The 16,544-nt window shown below is 42.1% G+C and overlaps 1 protein-coding gene across 1 annotated transcript in view; it reads left to right on the top strand.

The window, feature by feature from the left end:
* The window catches only part of LOC111672193 (serine/threonine-protein kinase WNK2), a 44,615-nt gene that overhangs the window by 7,368 nt on the left and 20,703 nt on the right, over positions 1 to 16,544 (top strand). The window contains exons 3-10 of the mRNA XM_023429527.2: positions 8,746 to 8,918; positions 9,144 to 9,364; positions 9,459 to 9,616; positions 11,638 to 11,726; positions 12,222 to 12,441; positions 14,624 to 14,903; positions 14,989 to 15,104; positions 15,440 to 16,351. Coding sequence (XP_023285295.1) covers positions 8,746 to 8,918; positions 9,144 to 9,364; positions 9,459 to 9,616; positions 11,638 to 11,726; positions 12,222 to 12,441; positions 14,624 to 14,903; positions 14,989 to 15,104; positions 15,440 to 16,351 — 2,169 coding nt within the window. The remainder of the gene's footprint in view (positions 1 to 8,745; positions 8,919 to 9,143; positions 9,365 to 9,458; positions 9,617 to 11,637; positions 11,727 to 12,221; positions 12,442 to 14,623; positions 14,904 to 14,988; positions 15,105 to 15,439; positions 16,352 to 16,544) is intronic.

Below are 16,544 nucleotides of genomic sequence, written 5' to 3'. Positions count from 1 at the left end.
CCATTTATATGCCTTTTAAACTTAGAATATGTGGCAGAACTGTTGGATGGCATAGGTGGGCCTAATATAGTGGCCAGGGCATGTATATCTTCATGTTTAGCAAAGGCCATTCGTACAAATTGTAGTTGAAGTGGTTTGAGAATTAGAGTGTTGTCAAGTGGGGGAAAGCTCTCTTCCTCATTTAATACATTTGAAGAGCCTACAATCAAGGTTTTGCTTATTATAGCAGAAGTATAAAATTGTCTATAAGAACAATGAAATTTTCTGTCCAGCGACCATTCAACTAATCATTGCAGCTCTACATTACAGTGTTTGTCACTACTGCCACAGCAATGCCAGAAGTGGCTGTCTGCCCTCTATCCATGTGTGCTGCTTTGTTTTGACTTAAACCTTGGTTTAAAATAACTGTGATGGTCAGACTTTTATTAAAGCTGACACATACTGCTAACAGTTTCTAAGTGGTCAACATGTGAAATTTTGCTTGCCGTGCCCCACTGATATAATATTTTCTTCGATCATACCAGTATTTAGTGAGTAACCACCAGAGGCACACCTTTAGCACACCTACACTCCTCAGTCTAACCTTGAACTGATGAAGTTTTAGCTAAATGGCCTTTGACCTCCCTTGTCCTTCCCCCAGCAATAGGAAGTGTCACAACAGCTCATTAGGACCAGTAATCCCTTTTGGAATTTAAGGATGTTATTTTGTATGAATGAATCTGGAGCACTTCTGTGTTCTGTTAAAGCCTCCTGCTTAGGCTCTGTGGTATGAAGACAAGGGTTACTTTTAAGACACACTCTATTTAACCTCTGCATCGCTAAGCTATTTATGTAATAATGAATGAAAAATACATAACCTCACTGTGGCACTTAATCTTAAATCACTGTAATGGTAAGCTGCTTTTAACATTTATTTTGTGCAACAAATGTTGTATAGTGTTTAGAATAGTTTTGACAGTTTTTTCTGTTTAGCTTTAGTAATACCACTGCTAAAATTGTGAGGATTGTGTGGCTGGTGTGTGTGTTTGTGTGTGTGTGTGTGTGTGTGTGTGTGTGTGTGTGTATATATATATATATATTTGTCTCTTGCCTCCATTATTGGTTCCTTCCTCCTGCATTTGTCTTCCCACCTGAACTTCTGTCTTCTGTGAAGCTTGACAAATGTATCACATCTTGTTAGTAAATTAGGATTTTATTGGCAGCAGTGTTAAGCTCACATATCCTGCTGCTGAAGTGTCTTTTTACCTACCACAACCCTGAAGTAGTATTTGCAGTTTCAGTTGGCAGTGATGCATTGAACACACATTGAAATTGGTTTTATTATTGATGACCTGGACAGGTTTTGGTAAAGGCGATACGGAAATTAAGAAACTGCTTTTGAATTTTCCATGCAGGAAAAAGCCTTGCTTGTGTTTTGCCTGTGTGGTGTTTTGTCTGGGTCATGGTATTATGCTGAATCAAGGCTGTCTCTCTGGCTCTGTGCCCCCACACTGCAGCGGATGATAAAATGGTCAAGGGGGGGGGGGGGTTGGCCGTGCTGCACAGTGCGGCTCAGGACATCCTTGCCCAGCACACCACTGTTCTCTGCCTCCTCTCAGCTCAAACCCTCATCACCAGTGATCTGGGAAAAGTTCACATGTGCGAGACAGGTCACCTTCCGCACTCTCACTTTCTGGCTTGCACCAGTCCACGCTGGCCTCATTAGGCTTTAGTCATTTAAATGGGCATTGAGCACATTTGTGAATATTTGTTTCAAGTTCAGAACAGATGGGTGAAATTGCCGCCCTGGGTATCATAGCACCACAGCTATTTGTAGCTGGTATGGTTTTTACAATCTGTCTGAGTATCTGTGCGTTCCCATTAAGCATGAATGTGTCTGTGAAAGAGTGTGTGTTGAAGATGTCATCACCAGCTGTCGTGCCTCAGGTTCTGCTGGACATACTAGTTAGTGCTGCTTTGTGTCAACAATGAAGACTTGTAGATTACAAATGAAAAAGCCAAGAACATGACCTAGTATGCTCTCTGCTGCTGACTGCAAATTTTCACAATAAAGGATAAATATCATTGATTAATATTCATTGTCAAAATTAATGGTCAGCTGGCCATCTAATTAACCAAGTAAGAGTGTGTCAGAGGATTGTCATGGAGACCACCACCTCCAGATCATTTTGGGAAATTATGATGGCCATTTTCCCTTGCAAAAAAAATTTCAGCACAAGCCTTTTTGTTTGCAGTTTGCAGTTCAGAAATATGCTTTTATCATATTTTTTTTTTAATGAAGTTCAACCATAAAATATCATACACCTCACTACATATCTTTGTCATAATGCATCTGCAAATTTGAGGGATCCTTTTTAAGAATATCTGTGAATGTGATGTGTGAGGGGAAAAATAAAAATATTGGCAATATTTACAGATACTTACCTGATTCTTAAAACTCAACTATTGATATCGGTGTTGGCCTCAAAAATCCAGAGTCAGTCAGGCCCTAAACAAAGATGTAATCAGTCGGCAGTTGTCATGGCCGTTGCATAACCAGCATTAGTCTTTTGAGGAGGCAAGTGTGTAATCAGCAATTTTTGCTTCTTTGTCTCTGTGTCAAAGAACTGTTTGTTTGTCAGCCTACGTATTTAGTCTGTGACAGGAAAGAGGTTTACAGGAGGTTTGTATGCTCTAATCCATATTGGCTAACTCCCAGTCACAATCAGCCAGACACACTCATACACTTTAACACTCATGCAACAAACATACTGCAAGTGCCTTTCACTATGGGCCACTTACTGTTAATTTCAGTCATTAAGTGCACCAGTGGCGTAATGCTTTGCTTTGGAGCTGTTTGTCATTATATACTGTTAAATGAGGGTGTTGTGGGTGTGGTGGTGTCTGTCATACATCTTCCCCTTATAGCTTTTCCTTATTTCTTCTTAGCTCATTCCCAACACACCCAGAGAGCAGTGTAATCATTTGGTCATAGACTGAGACTTCAACATCATTATTATCTTACTATCACAGTATCACAGTGGCTTGTCATCTTGTTCTTGTCTTTTAGGCTCTCCCTTGACAAGGCTGGTTGAAACATGCAGATTTTTTCTCTCCCCTCTTCAGCTTTTCCTCATTTAAAATATTATGCTGTGCCACCATGATTGCCAGTGTGCCAATTAGCACATCTTCGATGTAGAGTGGCTGCATGGCAGAGTAACACTGAAACAGAGATAATGGAGTGACCAGTACAGCTACTGGCCAAAGCCTCCTGCAGCCATGACTGATGGGACACAGTTCAGCTACGGACAGTCTGCTGGCTCATGGCTTGTCCGCAGCAGCTTTTGTTACAGCAGAAAAAGCACTGCAATAGTCATCTGTTATAAGGGATAGGTGCAGAGGGTGGCAGAGTGGCCAAGTAAATTAGCATACCTTCTCCAACCTGGCAGCAATGTGCCATGAGTCCAAACAGGCTCATTGTTGAAATGTCTAAATAAGCTGTGAATAAGACACAGCTGTAGGGGTGGTTTTCTTTCGCACCCTGCCCTGCATTCAAGAGACTCATCCTGCATGGATCAATAAAGCACCATTATTATTATAATTCTCACTGGACCTAAGTCTTCATTGCAGTGTTAAAAATGTGTTCTAAAGCAGGGCGCCTTGGTGGCTCACCTGGTAGGCCATGTACCATATAGGCTTAGTCCTAATCGCAGCGGCCATGTGCTCGAGTCCGACCCGTGGCCTTTTGCTCTCCCCTCTCTCTCCCTGACCTTCCTGTCTCTCTCTCACGGTGACTATCGCAATGAAGCCTAGTTGTTCTGTGGTTTCAGTGTGTATATGCACATCTTTCTAGGGTTGTCTGGAACAATTTTCAAAATGTCCTTACAGCCATTGTTGTTAGGACATTTTGGACGGTCCTCACAACTTCAAAGGGCTGTTTGAGCATTAAGATTTGATTTTAGGGTTCCGCTTAGAATTACATGGATCTAGATTTAGGGTTAAGAATTTATTTGTGATGCTTGAGGTTATGGTAAGGGAATGCATTATGTCAATGAGTGTCCTCACAACTAATGTAATACGTAAGAAGTATATAAGTGCGTAAGAAATACATTTTTATAGGTTTACCTTTTTAAATGTGATTTCATAAGAGTCCAGTTTTAGTTCAGTTTTTAAGTATATCCTGAGGTGAAATATTTTTCTTCCTTAATCTTCTTAGCCAAATGTTGTGACACATATAGAGTATACTGGGTTTAGCTGTCTAGGTTTTATAGTAGAAGTTGTTGACAAACTGAATATAAATCCCTGTCACACTATTGTTACTAACTCCAAATGTTGCTAATCTGCTCCTTGTTAATGAAGGATCAGGATGAGGTCAGGTTAATGAGGGAAAGAGGAAATTGTAATTAGGAACACAACCCTGTGGTGAAAGACCAACCTAACATTGTATGTAATTTAGCTGCCATAATTAGGACTAATGCTGAAACCTGTTACTCTCCTAATACATTTAGTCCCTTGGCTAGGGATCTCACTGGTTCATTGATCTTAGAGATTTGAATATTAGGTAAAAACTTGTGAACTTTGTCTCATCAAAAGTACAGAGAAGAATTAGGAGCACTACATAAGAGTAATGGTCTTATGTAGTGCTATTATGATGGACTGATGGTGTCTGTCTTCCACCTTCTTAGCTTCACCATTAGGATAGTGACTTGGGTTATTTTATAGATGCATTTGCGCCAATGTCTAAAAATTTAGAACCAGCACATATTTACAGGTGACAGTACCAACTTGGTTTGTTGGAAAGTGGTACCTTATAACTTGTAATTTGTCTGTACCTTACTAGGCTAAAGTTTTATATAAGATTATTCACACACTTAATTTTGTTTTTGTAATTCCAGGTATGAGATGTGAAGAATCCATCTTTATAAGTGTCATGACTCAGCTTTTTTGCATTTCTAAATCTAATTGTGTGTCTGTCTGTGTGTGTGTGTGTGTGTGTGTGAGTGAGAGAGGGAGAGAGAGAGAATGTAGTTTATAATAACAGATGGGAGTTGGTGTTAATAAAACACTATCCATGAGTTTTCACCCTCAGAATTTTTGTTTGTAAAGTTTTCTGTACTTGAGAACATCATCGGTGTGTGTGTGTGTGTGTGTGTGTGTGTGTGTGTGTGTGTGTGTGTGTGTGTGTGCCTCTGTGTGTGCCTGTGTGTGTGTGCGGATTAGTCTGTCGCCCTGATATGTCTCTTAGATTGATGCTCCAGAGAGGTGGTCTGCCTCACACTCTTTTACCCCATAGCTCCCTTCCTTTCTAGAAGAAGTCTGATTCTATTAGTGGATAATCAGCTGTAGACACTCATCCTGCTTTAGCCCCCTCAATCCCTGTGACACTTTGCTACATTTTTTCGATCGAACAAAAAGTGCAATTACTGCAGGAAAAATTTGCTGTTGTTAGCGAAACAATGTTTTGACTCACCTGTCTACACACAATTATGCCTGCGCTGTATGTGTACACACCGTTAATGTTGGTGATGTTGTTTGATCATAAGTTGTTTTTGTTTTTTACGCTTCTGTTCATGGCAGAAATTCCAATTTAATGGTAAATCCTTTGACATGCTTTCAGAGCTCTCTACTGTAAGCTTAGTATTTGTGTGTGTTGGAAAACACAATCTCCCAGAAGTAATTTCACTTGAAGGATACTCATTGTTTGACAGATTTGTGTTGCTTTACGTGTGTTGTCTCTACTCTCTGCATGAGTTTGATAGGCTAATAATCTATCTTGATTAGCGACGTTGAATGCATTACACAGCTTATTTTTTTCTATGAAAAGGGCCATATCACACTCTTCAGTAATCTAAGCTATATGTGTATCAAAGATTCAACAATGACATAGCAGTTTCTTTATCCAGTATGTTGCACTTATAAACTAAAAATCTGTGTTTTTTCAAGTGTCCAGATAAATTTGGGTAATTTAAAGTAGACTTGTCGAGGAATCATACTGATGTCCACTTTGTTGTGACCTGAGGACGACTGGAGTGATACCATCTACCGGTGCATGCTGACTGTACATTCCTGAGCATAGGATGTTTCAGTGTAATGCTCTACCCATAGAGTCACATTATACATTGCTGATTATTAGTTGACAGTGGAACAACTAGAGCCTTTTATATTAAAACCAATTAGCTCCTCTAACTGGGAACTGTAACTCCTACAGCATCGTTGTGTCTACCCTTAGATCCTCAGGTAAAGCAGCTGAGCTGATAGCCATCTCTGCACACTAAGGGCGCTTTATTCTTAAATGGACAGTATGCAGTAAAAATGACATGTGACATTAGGCTAGGAACTTGATTTCAACACATAGTTTTGCAATTACATGGTATATGAGCCAGCAAAGTTCCCAGGACTAATACTTTAATCTATTACCTGGTGCCTCCAGAGGCCCACTGTTTTGGTATTTCATTCCGATATGTCTGTGCTGCTGTATGAGCTACAGGAGCTGTGGAGGTAATAGAGTTCAGCACACAGATGTAGTGGGTGGCAGCAGAGTGGAGCACAGCTTTATAGATTGCTTCCTGCTAATGTCACAATCTATTTTTCTGTCCCTGCTGCCCAGTATGGCTTTTTGTGTGTATGGTGTGTGTGTGTGTGTGTGTGTGTGTGTGTGTGTGTGTGTGTGTGTGTGTGTGTGTGTAACCTCACCTGGGCGGCTCCATGCGCTGCTGTAGCCAGCTGAGCCTTTTCTTTGAACAGGTATTCAGCGCAGGTTTTTGATAAGATTCTGAAAACATGCACACAAACACTTTATGTTTCTGTTTCAGCACTGTTGTGATTTGAAATATAATGCAATAATGAGTCATGGTGGTCAGGGCTCACATCCCTCACAATAACTATGAAGAAATTAACAAGTCTCATATATTGATGCTTCTGTGATATGCTTTGTCTGGTTTGTGTGCATGTTTGTATGTCTTGGGAGTGACATTCTTCTACTGTCTCAGTGTGCATATGTATCTGTCTGTGCATCTCATGCTATGCACAACACCTCTGTTCCTACTTGTGGCTTCTGAATTATGCAGAAGCCCTAGTGTGTGCTCAGAAAATAGAAGTGGGAGAGCAAATGGAGGTGTGTGTGGGGAGTGTGTTTGGGACTTGGGGAACACTCTGCGGTGGGGGTTATGGGGGTTATTTAGGAAAAGCTGCAGGATTCCTCAAAGATGAGTGGAAATAATCAGAGGAGGAGGGAACAAGAAAGAAAAAGGGAGTAATGTGGAGATGAGAGAAAAGTATTGCCTAAAGGCAAGAAAACTGCATTGCTCAAGGGTTAAATTTAGCTTTTAGCTGTCTGTCTCATTCCTCACTCTCTCCTTTTAGACCTGTGCTTCAGGTAGACTTCAGTCCATGTGCTGCTCCTGTGCAGCAAAGAGCACTTGGGGATAACCTAGCCCAACCTGGGCGGCCCCAGCCCCAGCCTTCCATTGCTCAGCTTGCCTCAGTAAAAAGGGTTCTCTGCAGAACTGAATTATTCATGGGACTTCAGAAGAGTGTGGTGAAATTCCCCACCCCCCACACACTTGCACACAAAACCTGATATGCCACATACACACACACTCACACACACAGGCACGCCATGCTTATCATCCTATTACTCCACTCCTTCAACACATTTCATCACAGCTCATCTTGCTTCATTGATAATTTTTAGGTTATTCAGGCTGATTTTTGTATTTTTCTGCTATATCTTCTCAGTGGGAGTCCACTGTGGTTGAATAATTAAATAGATTAGATCTCACTAGGTTGTGTTCATTGCATTCCATCGTCTGTATAGTCTCTCTCTGTAAGGGGTGGGGTCGCGCTTCTAGTTCATGCTCAGTGCTGAGTGTACGTATGTGTTTGTTACGTAAGTCGTTGCTGTGCTGGTTTAAAAAAGGGAAATCGCAGTAAAGAAACCCTTGGTGCTACCTAGAGCAAGGTGTTCTGAGTGTGGGCTCAGCCTTACAGAGAACTAGAGAGGGAAGGGATGGAGAGGGAGTGGTTACGGAAGATGTGTTTCCGAGTGTGTGCGTGGGATGTTTGGTGATGGAGAAGGGAGTGGTTGGTGTTAGTGGTGCAGAGAGGGAGACGGATTGCAGATATGGGGGGAGGGGGAAGGCAGCAAAAGGTAGTGGATGAGAGAGTGAACATGTGAAGTGAAAAAGATGGAGAAAGATGGAAGAGATCAATAACATGTAACCTTTAGCTGCAGTGTGTCGTGGGCGTGACCATGTTAACGTGTGGGCTCATTCTCCCCCTGGAGTCATTGTAGCTGTGGTTTGTCACCCTTCTATGTCACTGCACAGCCTCCATGTTTCTGGATAAATTAAAACTAACAAGTGAGAGGTCACATCTGACTAGTATTACACTTTAAATACATGTACTCTAAATATCATGCACATACATATGTAAGCTGAGTCTTGTTACTGCTCAAGAAAGCAAGTGATCTGGACTCTTTCCACTCACACAAAATGCAGATTGTGATCATCTTTGATATACATATGGTCCAAATACAAATATGTATATCGCTCAAAGACTGACACTAATTTCTCTCTCACTCACTGTCTTTCCCACTTACTAAAACACACTGGATGCACAAATTTAAAATATACACGTAAGAGCCTCCAAGGTGATGGCCTCTTCCATCTGGTAGTGCTTGTGAAGCAAATATGTTATAATTAGTATCTATGGTTAGAGTTTGACATTCATTATTTCTTTCTGCTGCATCTGTCGTCTCTCCTCTAGGATCGTAAGCTGTCAAAAGTGGAGCGTCAACGCTTTAAGGAGGAAGCAGAGATGTTAAAGGGTCTTCAACATCCCAACATTGTCCGTTTCTATGACTTCTGGGAGTCATCCCTTAAAGGGAAGAAATGCATTGTTCTAGTAACAGAGCTCATGACGTCAGGGACCTTAAAAACGTGAGTACTACATGAAGGCAAATATAGGGCAGGTAACTCCTGACTAATGAGTGGATAGAAAACATCATTCATTCAAACAATTATATGTGGCATGGATAGATTTTTTACAAAGGTTAAGTGAGCTTACTTTCTGTCATTTTTCACAGAAATGTCTTTGTTTTACTGAAAATATATTTTGTAACTCATATGATCGTCTGGTAACAAGTTTCCCTCTCCTTCCTACAGCTATCTAAAGCGTTTCAAGGTAATGAAGCCCAAGGTGCTGAGGAGCTGGTGCAGACAGATCCTGAAAGGCCTACACTTTCTCCACACCAGGACCCCACCCATCATCCACAGAGACCTCAAATGTGATAACATCTTTATCACTGGACCTACAGGGTCAGTCAAGATCGGGGATTTAGGACTTGCAACACTCAAAGCAGCTTCCTTTGCCAAGAGTGTCATAGGTAGGAGACTTGTAATGTAACATTTAACATTCATGGTTTAGGTAAAACAGTAAAAGAGAAAATGTTGTATCCATTGGTCATTCTCTCTTTTCAGGCACCCCTGAGTTCATGGCTCCAGAGATGTATGAGGAGCACTATGACGAGGCAGTGGATGTCTACGCCTTTGGCATGTGTATGCTAGAGATGGCCACCTCAGAATACCCCTACTCCGAATGTCAGAATGCTGCTCAGATTTACCGCAAAGTCACAAGCGTGAGTCCAGATACTGTACAATTTTCCTGCTTGTTTCAGAAATTTGATATGTAGAGAAAATATTCACTGCAAATTTCATATAGATAAGTAAACACCAATAACCTTAGTAAGTAAGTAAGTTAACAGCTGTGACAATATACTAATAATGAATTTTACTGTTATTGTACAGGGCCTGCACTAATTGTGTATTAGCTGTTATACATATTGTATGCAACATGTAGCATGCATTTTGTAATAATTCATTATTTGTGAACCTGTAAAATGAGGCATAGAAAGGTAAGGAGTTTTTTTAATTGCTTGATAACATATAAAGTCCAGGGAGTTTTTAATTGAAGAAATGCAGCTTTTTTTTTGCAGAGTACAAGATCTGCTCTGTTTTTTCAGCTATATGGATCCTCAGTCTTGAACTTCTTGGGTAAAGAATCTAATGAGCCATATGGAGTCACAGAGGGAGTCCAAATCTCCTTTGTTTTTTAGATAAAGCCTAAAGGCTGTATTCCATTCCATTTCAATGAGTGTGCCTCTGCTAGCAAATCATACTGCAAACTGTTTTTAGATTAGGGGGTGTCTAAACTCATGATAGACCTCCTGATTTGATGAAGAGTATTGATTTTCCACCCTTGAGACTTGGCAGGGTTGGAATCTGAGAGATGACTCTTTCACCTGCTGTTAAAGAAGCAAAGGCCTCTGCCCATATTAATGGTTGGGCAGCATCAATGCAGCTGTCTCTAGATACTGTTCTCTGCATTGTTACCATATGCATAGCAGAGTGCCCTGTAGGGAGCACTGCAGGATATTAATAGGAGATTTATCAAAGAGAAACCCTGATAGCTTTAAACTATTCCCTGAATGCATAAAGTATGCAGCTGCATAATTGGGTGGAATGTTAATGTGTAGGATGCACATAGATTATCTCGGAGATGCAGAAAATGTCTGTTTCAGAATTTAACGGTCTTACAAGTTATGTCAACACCACACATAATGCTGCACCTTAGAGAGAGTGGGCAAGATGTGCCTGTAACAAAAACTAGACTTTGTACTGAAGAGCGCTGGACTAAATAAAATGTAGTGTTAGGAAAAATTCCACCATTTTAAAAGTGATATTCTAAAACAGAAGAACACTTTCTACATTTAGTGAGGCAGGTGGATAGGAGCAGGATGAATGGATTCAAAGTAGCAATTTAAAAGTCCCACACACTGTCTAACTTGCAATAAACTATTTATTTGCATGTTTCGGTGCTAGATCTTTATCAGGCCTGATTTATTTGCGATGTTTCGGAAAACATTGCAAAAAAATGGTGAATTGCAAGTTAGACAGTGTGCAGGATTTTTGAATTGCTAAAAGTGATAATATAACCAAAATGTTCTGAAAATCAAACACTCACGGTGTAAAAGAAAAATGTCTATAGAAACCTCTCAAAGCACTCCTACCACATAATCCACTTGTCCACTGTCCATCCATATGCTCAGGATGTTCGGAGCAGTAAAAATACCATAGGAATTTAGACCAGCTGTGTTCTAATTATAGTGTAAAAGACAAAGCAACATCAGGAACCAGGGCGGACTCAAGACAGCTGCTTCTTCTGACAAATGGAAGAGCAGGAGATGTGTGCTCAACGTGCACAAATCAGTGTACACACCTACCAATGAACTCCTCAAGGTTGTGTCTGAGCGTTGAGATGGAGGTTGTGCATTAAGCTATAATTTTGTGAATATATTGAGCTCTTACATGAAGAGATGTTGACTATGCTGCAGAAGTGTTTTGAGAGATTTCTCTAGATGCCATTTGTGGTTTTTGGACTCCATTGCAACCTGAATTCAAGCTGACCGCAGCTGCCGTGCTCTGTCCAGATTGACAAGCCTGCGTGTGTGATTCTTAAAACATAAGATCTAGGGAGGTGTATCACAAAAACATCCCCATACACTCTTTCTTTTGTTTTTCCTTAATGATTATTTCTCATCAAGACAGGATCCTTTTGTTGCATGTCCTCAGCGCTTTGTTTATGTTTCCTCTTCCTCAGGGAGTGAAGCCAGCCAGCTACAACAAGGTCATGGATCCTGAAATCAAGGAGATTATTGGGGAATGTATCTGCCAAAAGAAGGAGGAGCGGTGAGTGAATGTCCCGATCACTGTCCAGCATCCAGCCCACAGGGCCCACAAGGTGCCCTCTCATCTTTCGTGCCTTGTCTCACCTCCCCTGCTTCATTGCTGTGGCGCTGACAGTTGGGCTCTCGGCAGCACTGCAGTCTCCCTCCATATCTGCAGGATGTCTTTCAATTCAGTTCTGTTACGTAATACGTTTGTGTACAGAGGGGAAAATAACCCTTAATTAGCTTCCAGTGTCTTTTTTTTATTGAAGCATGATTGAATTCAGTGAGTGACTTGTCCTGGCAGCACAGGTAATCTGTGACCATGTATGTATAATTACTGTGTTAGACCAGACCAAGATGCCCTTTCACTCACTCACACACCAGGATTCTTGTACCACAGCTAACTCTATTGATGCCAAGTCTATCTGCAAACCCTCGATATTACAGATTGAGTGGCTGCAGTGTGTAGTACATGATTTTGCCAGAATCTGAACTTCACTGTTCCTTCTCCCAGGTACACCATCAAGGACTTGTTGAACCATGCTTTCTTTGCTGAGGACACAGGTGTAAGGGTTGAGCTAGCTGAGGAGGATGATGGGAAAAAGGCCTCAATAGCCCTCAAACTGTGGGTGGAGGACCACAAGAAATTAAAAGGGAAGTACAAGGAGAGTGGAGCCATCGAGTTCGCATTTGACTTGGAAAAGGAGGTGCCTGAGGTTGTGGCACAAGAAATGGTGAGTGACTAATTATTCATATATGTAAAAGTATTATGAGATAAATCTGGATTTGGCTTCCTGTGACCTATCTTCTTCTTTTTTTCTTTTTTTTGTTTCACAATGCACTGATAAGCCTTAAGATATTTGACTGTCATCTATATATAGATGCATACTTTGCATTTAGTTTCCAAAAGTTAGTTTTAAACCATGCTAGTTGATATAGTTTGTTATGCTTTGCATATCTTTGTGGCTTAGTGTGGTCTAGCTGCTGGGAGTGCTCATATCTCATCAGTGGGGAATGCACTCAAATGCAGATAGCTAGTGATAACTTACTCTGCTTTTCCAGGAATACAGAGATTGGGTTTTATTTTTTCCTTTCGTTTACATGGTTTTCTCCAGTGTAGATCATCAGATAAGGTGCTCAAAGGCCCAGCAATAAAAACCTTGTCTGGAAATAAACAAAGCTCTCTCTGTGTGGGAGTCATGATGATACTGACCTCAAGCCTTTAATATCATTCATCTAACATTCTGCAATACCATGAAAGTTTCCTTAACTGCGTTATGGGATCAAGTGAATCGAGTTAACTTTAGCTGGAGAATGTAAATGTTGCAATTGTCAGGCTTTGTTCTTTAATAGCCTAAACAGGTTTCAGTGACACTCTTTGGTCGTGGCTCCAAAGCAGTGGTCCTGCTGTGAGAGAGGTTCAAAGGTTGCTGTTGTCATGGTCTTGCAAGAAAAGTTAGACTGGGACCAAATTCTGACAATGTCATAAATTTAGGATGTTATCTCACAATGTGACTGCTGCTTTGACCTGCGTCTACTAACCAACCAATAGGAATGTTGCATGAAATGACATACATCAATGCATTGTTTAGCTGCACATGATGACATTATATTCTTGGATATTGGCTTGTGTCGTAGCCTACCATTCAGCAGGTTTTAATCATCATACAGTCAACACACATCAAACCTGTTGTCATGCCCACTTTTATTAGATCCATGTGGCACAGCGTGGCCGACAATACACCTATAAGACTGCTGAAATCTCATAGCCTGTATGTGCCTTATGTAAAGTTTTGACGGTGGTTTGCCCATTGATGACTTAAGCATTTTGCTTAATACTCAACCAACTCATCCAATCAGGGACATAACCTGCTTTCCTGGCTTTCTGTTTTAATGCATCCACATCGGCGGCAGCCAGGGCCTGAGCCCTTACATTTTCGCGTTCTCCATTGGTCTGTCTGTACGTCCATCCCATTCTTGTGAACACGATGTCTCAGTAACACCGTGAGGGAAGTTTCTTAAATTTGGCACAAACATTTACTTGGACTCAAGGATGAACTGAATTCATGTGCTAATTATGACACAGTTTAACATAAATGTCTAATAGGATAAAATTATGAAGTGATGACATTTTATATCCAAATGGTCAATGGTTAACTTCACCGTGACATCATAATGTTCTACAAAAATACTTGTGGCCATTAATCAACGCTCTAACTGTATGTTACTATATTTCCTGCAACTGGGCTGGTTGGCGGAGGCATACAACCGCAAGGCAGTAATTCTAGTTCTGTTTCTTGTTTCAAACTGTGTCTTCCTTTTGGTTCTTGCTCTCTCTCCCACACATCTCATTCCCTCTTTCTTGTATGCTCTCTTTCCTTCGATTTGTCTGTGCTGTTTTGGCCTTGACCATGCTGTGTAGCCAGAAAAAAAGATTAAGGCCTCTCTGTAACAATTGCCTTGGGGATGAGAGCAGACATGTGGACCAACAGCACAATGAAATTGTATGGCCAACATGCTCCCATGTCACGCCACTGCTCAATCAAACTAATGAGTAATTTCTCTCCTGACAGGCAACCTGGGAGATTTCATTTTGTGGATGTCGTTTTTCTGGTCTTTCATTCTTGCTTTTGTGCTAATGATGCTTATATGCGTTTATAACCATATGTTCTATACACCGTCTTTATCTTTGTTATTTGTAGATGTAACAGTCCTGTTGTGAGCAATGAACCAACTGCTGACAAAGGGAATAGTTTCCCACCGCTCTGATCCCCTTAAAATAGATTTTCTATTCCTTCCTTTTCTTGCTCTTTCTCTCTCCCTCATCCACTCCCCTTTTTAATGCATCCTCTCCTCTCTCACATGCTCAATGCTAAAAATATCCTGCAAGTCATGCTCTTCCCTTTTCTTTGTCAGGTGGAGTCTGGCTTCTTCCACGAGAGTGATGCTAAGACTGTGGGAAAGTCGATCAGGGACCGTGTGGCACTGATCAAATGGAGAAGAGAGAGAACAGTGTCTGCTGCAGTTGCATTGAATCAGGGTGAAGGAGGACACAGGGTCCAGATGACACCGTCTCAGGGCATCTCTGCTGGGGCTGCACATGTAGGACAGCCCCCTTTGCAGGAACCAGAGGAGCCAGAGGTAGACCAGCACAACAGGCTGCGTAACCTACCAACCAGTGCAACCTCAGTGACATGTAAGATTCTGTTCTCCTCCACTCAAAAACACATGAGCTTAATCTTTGACTTTTTTACGAGTACATGATTTGTGTGTCTCTGCAGCAGACGGCACACTTGACAGTGGCATGGGCTCCACTGTGTACTCAGACTCCCACAGCAGCCAGCAGAGTGTCCTATACCAGTCCCTGCTGGAGCCTATTACTATGGCAACGCAGCAGGTCTGTATCAAGAGCATACACACCCAGGTGGACCATGTACATTCAGATTCATTGAGAAACACATACTTTCGAAAGCAGCCACTGCTCATGCGGCCTTGAAATCGAATGCAGGTGCTGCATCCCCACACTTAAAAAGAACGTTCATCTGCAGAGTCAACATGCATACATTATTTGGACACGATCAATCTTCATTATCCTAGTCATGCACATTACACGCACATGTCCTGGCAAGCAAGTTTGTTCATCCTCATCTCATCATATAATTCCCTTTCTTTTGTAATGATCTGTTCATTTTGAGTAACACATGTTTTGCTTTTGGGTTGCTGCTCAATCAGTGCCAGAGCAGTAACCCTCTTCTGACAGATCGGCCTCACTCCTGTGAAAAGGGTGAAATATGGGGCGCAACACTGAGCCCAGAGCTCAGGACTCGATTGGGAGCAGCAGCCCGGAGAGGAAGTGCCCCTGTCATTGACACTCACAGGGAAAACCACATCGCTCAACTCCACGCCCTCAGTCAGTTTCAGAGATCAATCAGTCCCACCCCCACAGTACTAGAGAACCAGTCAGAACTCAGCCCCTCTGACTTTCACTCAGAGGCTGAGGATGGTTTCCCCTCTCAGAGTGCTCTGCCAATGCTGCAGGTCTCCCCTGTCTCTTCACCCTCTGAGTACCGCCGCCTTAGTGACACCAGCATCAGACCAACATCAGAGGCCAGTGAGAACTTAACACTGCCTATGCCAAGTGTACGCAGACACTCTGACCTTAGTAGTCTTCTGAGTATAACCTCTCATCATAACCACCATCTTGGAATGCATAAATCCCACATTTGCCAGGCCTGCCTCTCTTTGCTTTTGAGGTCACGAGAGGGCAGCCACCGCCACCCTTCTGTTGCCATGCCGACACACCAGTGTCCATGTGACTTAAAATACTGCCCGTCCTCTGGTGGAACAGTGACCACCCCTGGTTATGGTCGGCTGAAAGGTTCCGGTGATTGCTCTGATTTCTCACTGCTGCAGAAGTCCCTGTTCAATATAATCAGCCGCAAAGCAGCCCCTTGTCACACCACACCCACCCAAGCCTCACTGCTGGACCCCTCAGCCGCCCACAGGCCTGCTTGCAGTGATGGAGACGGCAGTCTGAAGAGTCGTGTCTTGAGTGGCAATTCAGTTCGGGACCAAGAACCCCTCCAGGACTGCGAGGATAGATTCTGTGCTGGAGAGCAGCAAGTTACCCGGGCTGTGGGAGTGGTAGGTCACAGTAGCAGACAAGTCGTTTTTGTTTTCCCATAGGAGGCCAACACCTGCTTAACTGATTTCTCCCAGCCTGTAGGAGGCACAACGTTATTCTGCATGGAGCTGGTCTGATCTCCTGTCTACTGTCTGAGTCTTGCTGCCTGCATAGGCCCCCAGAGCTGACCGTCTTCTTAGAAATCATAAGCTT

Source organism: Seriola lalandi, unplaced genomic scaffold (assembly GCF_002814215.2).
Source record: "Seriola lalandi dorsalis isolate HSWRI2012SDOR001 ecotype SW California unplaced genomic scaffold, Sedor1 jcf7180002054896, whole genome shotgun sequence".
NCBI lineage: Eukaryota > Metazoa > Chordata > Actinopteri > Carangiformes > Carangidae > Seriola > Seriola lalandi.
The sequence above is the reverse complement of the archived record's forward strand: the minus strand, read 5'-3'. Positions and strand labels throughout refer to the sequence as shown.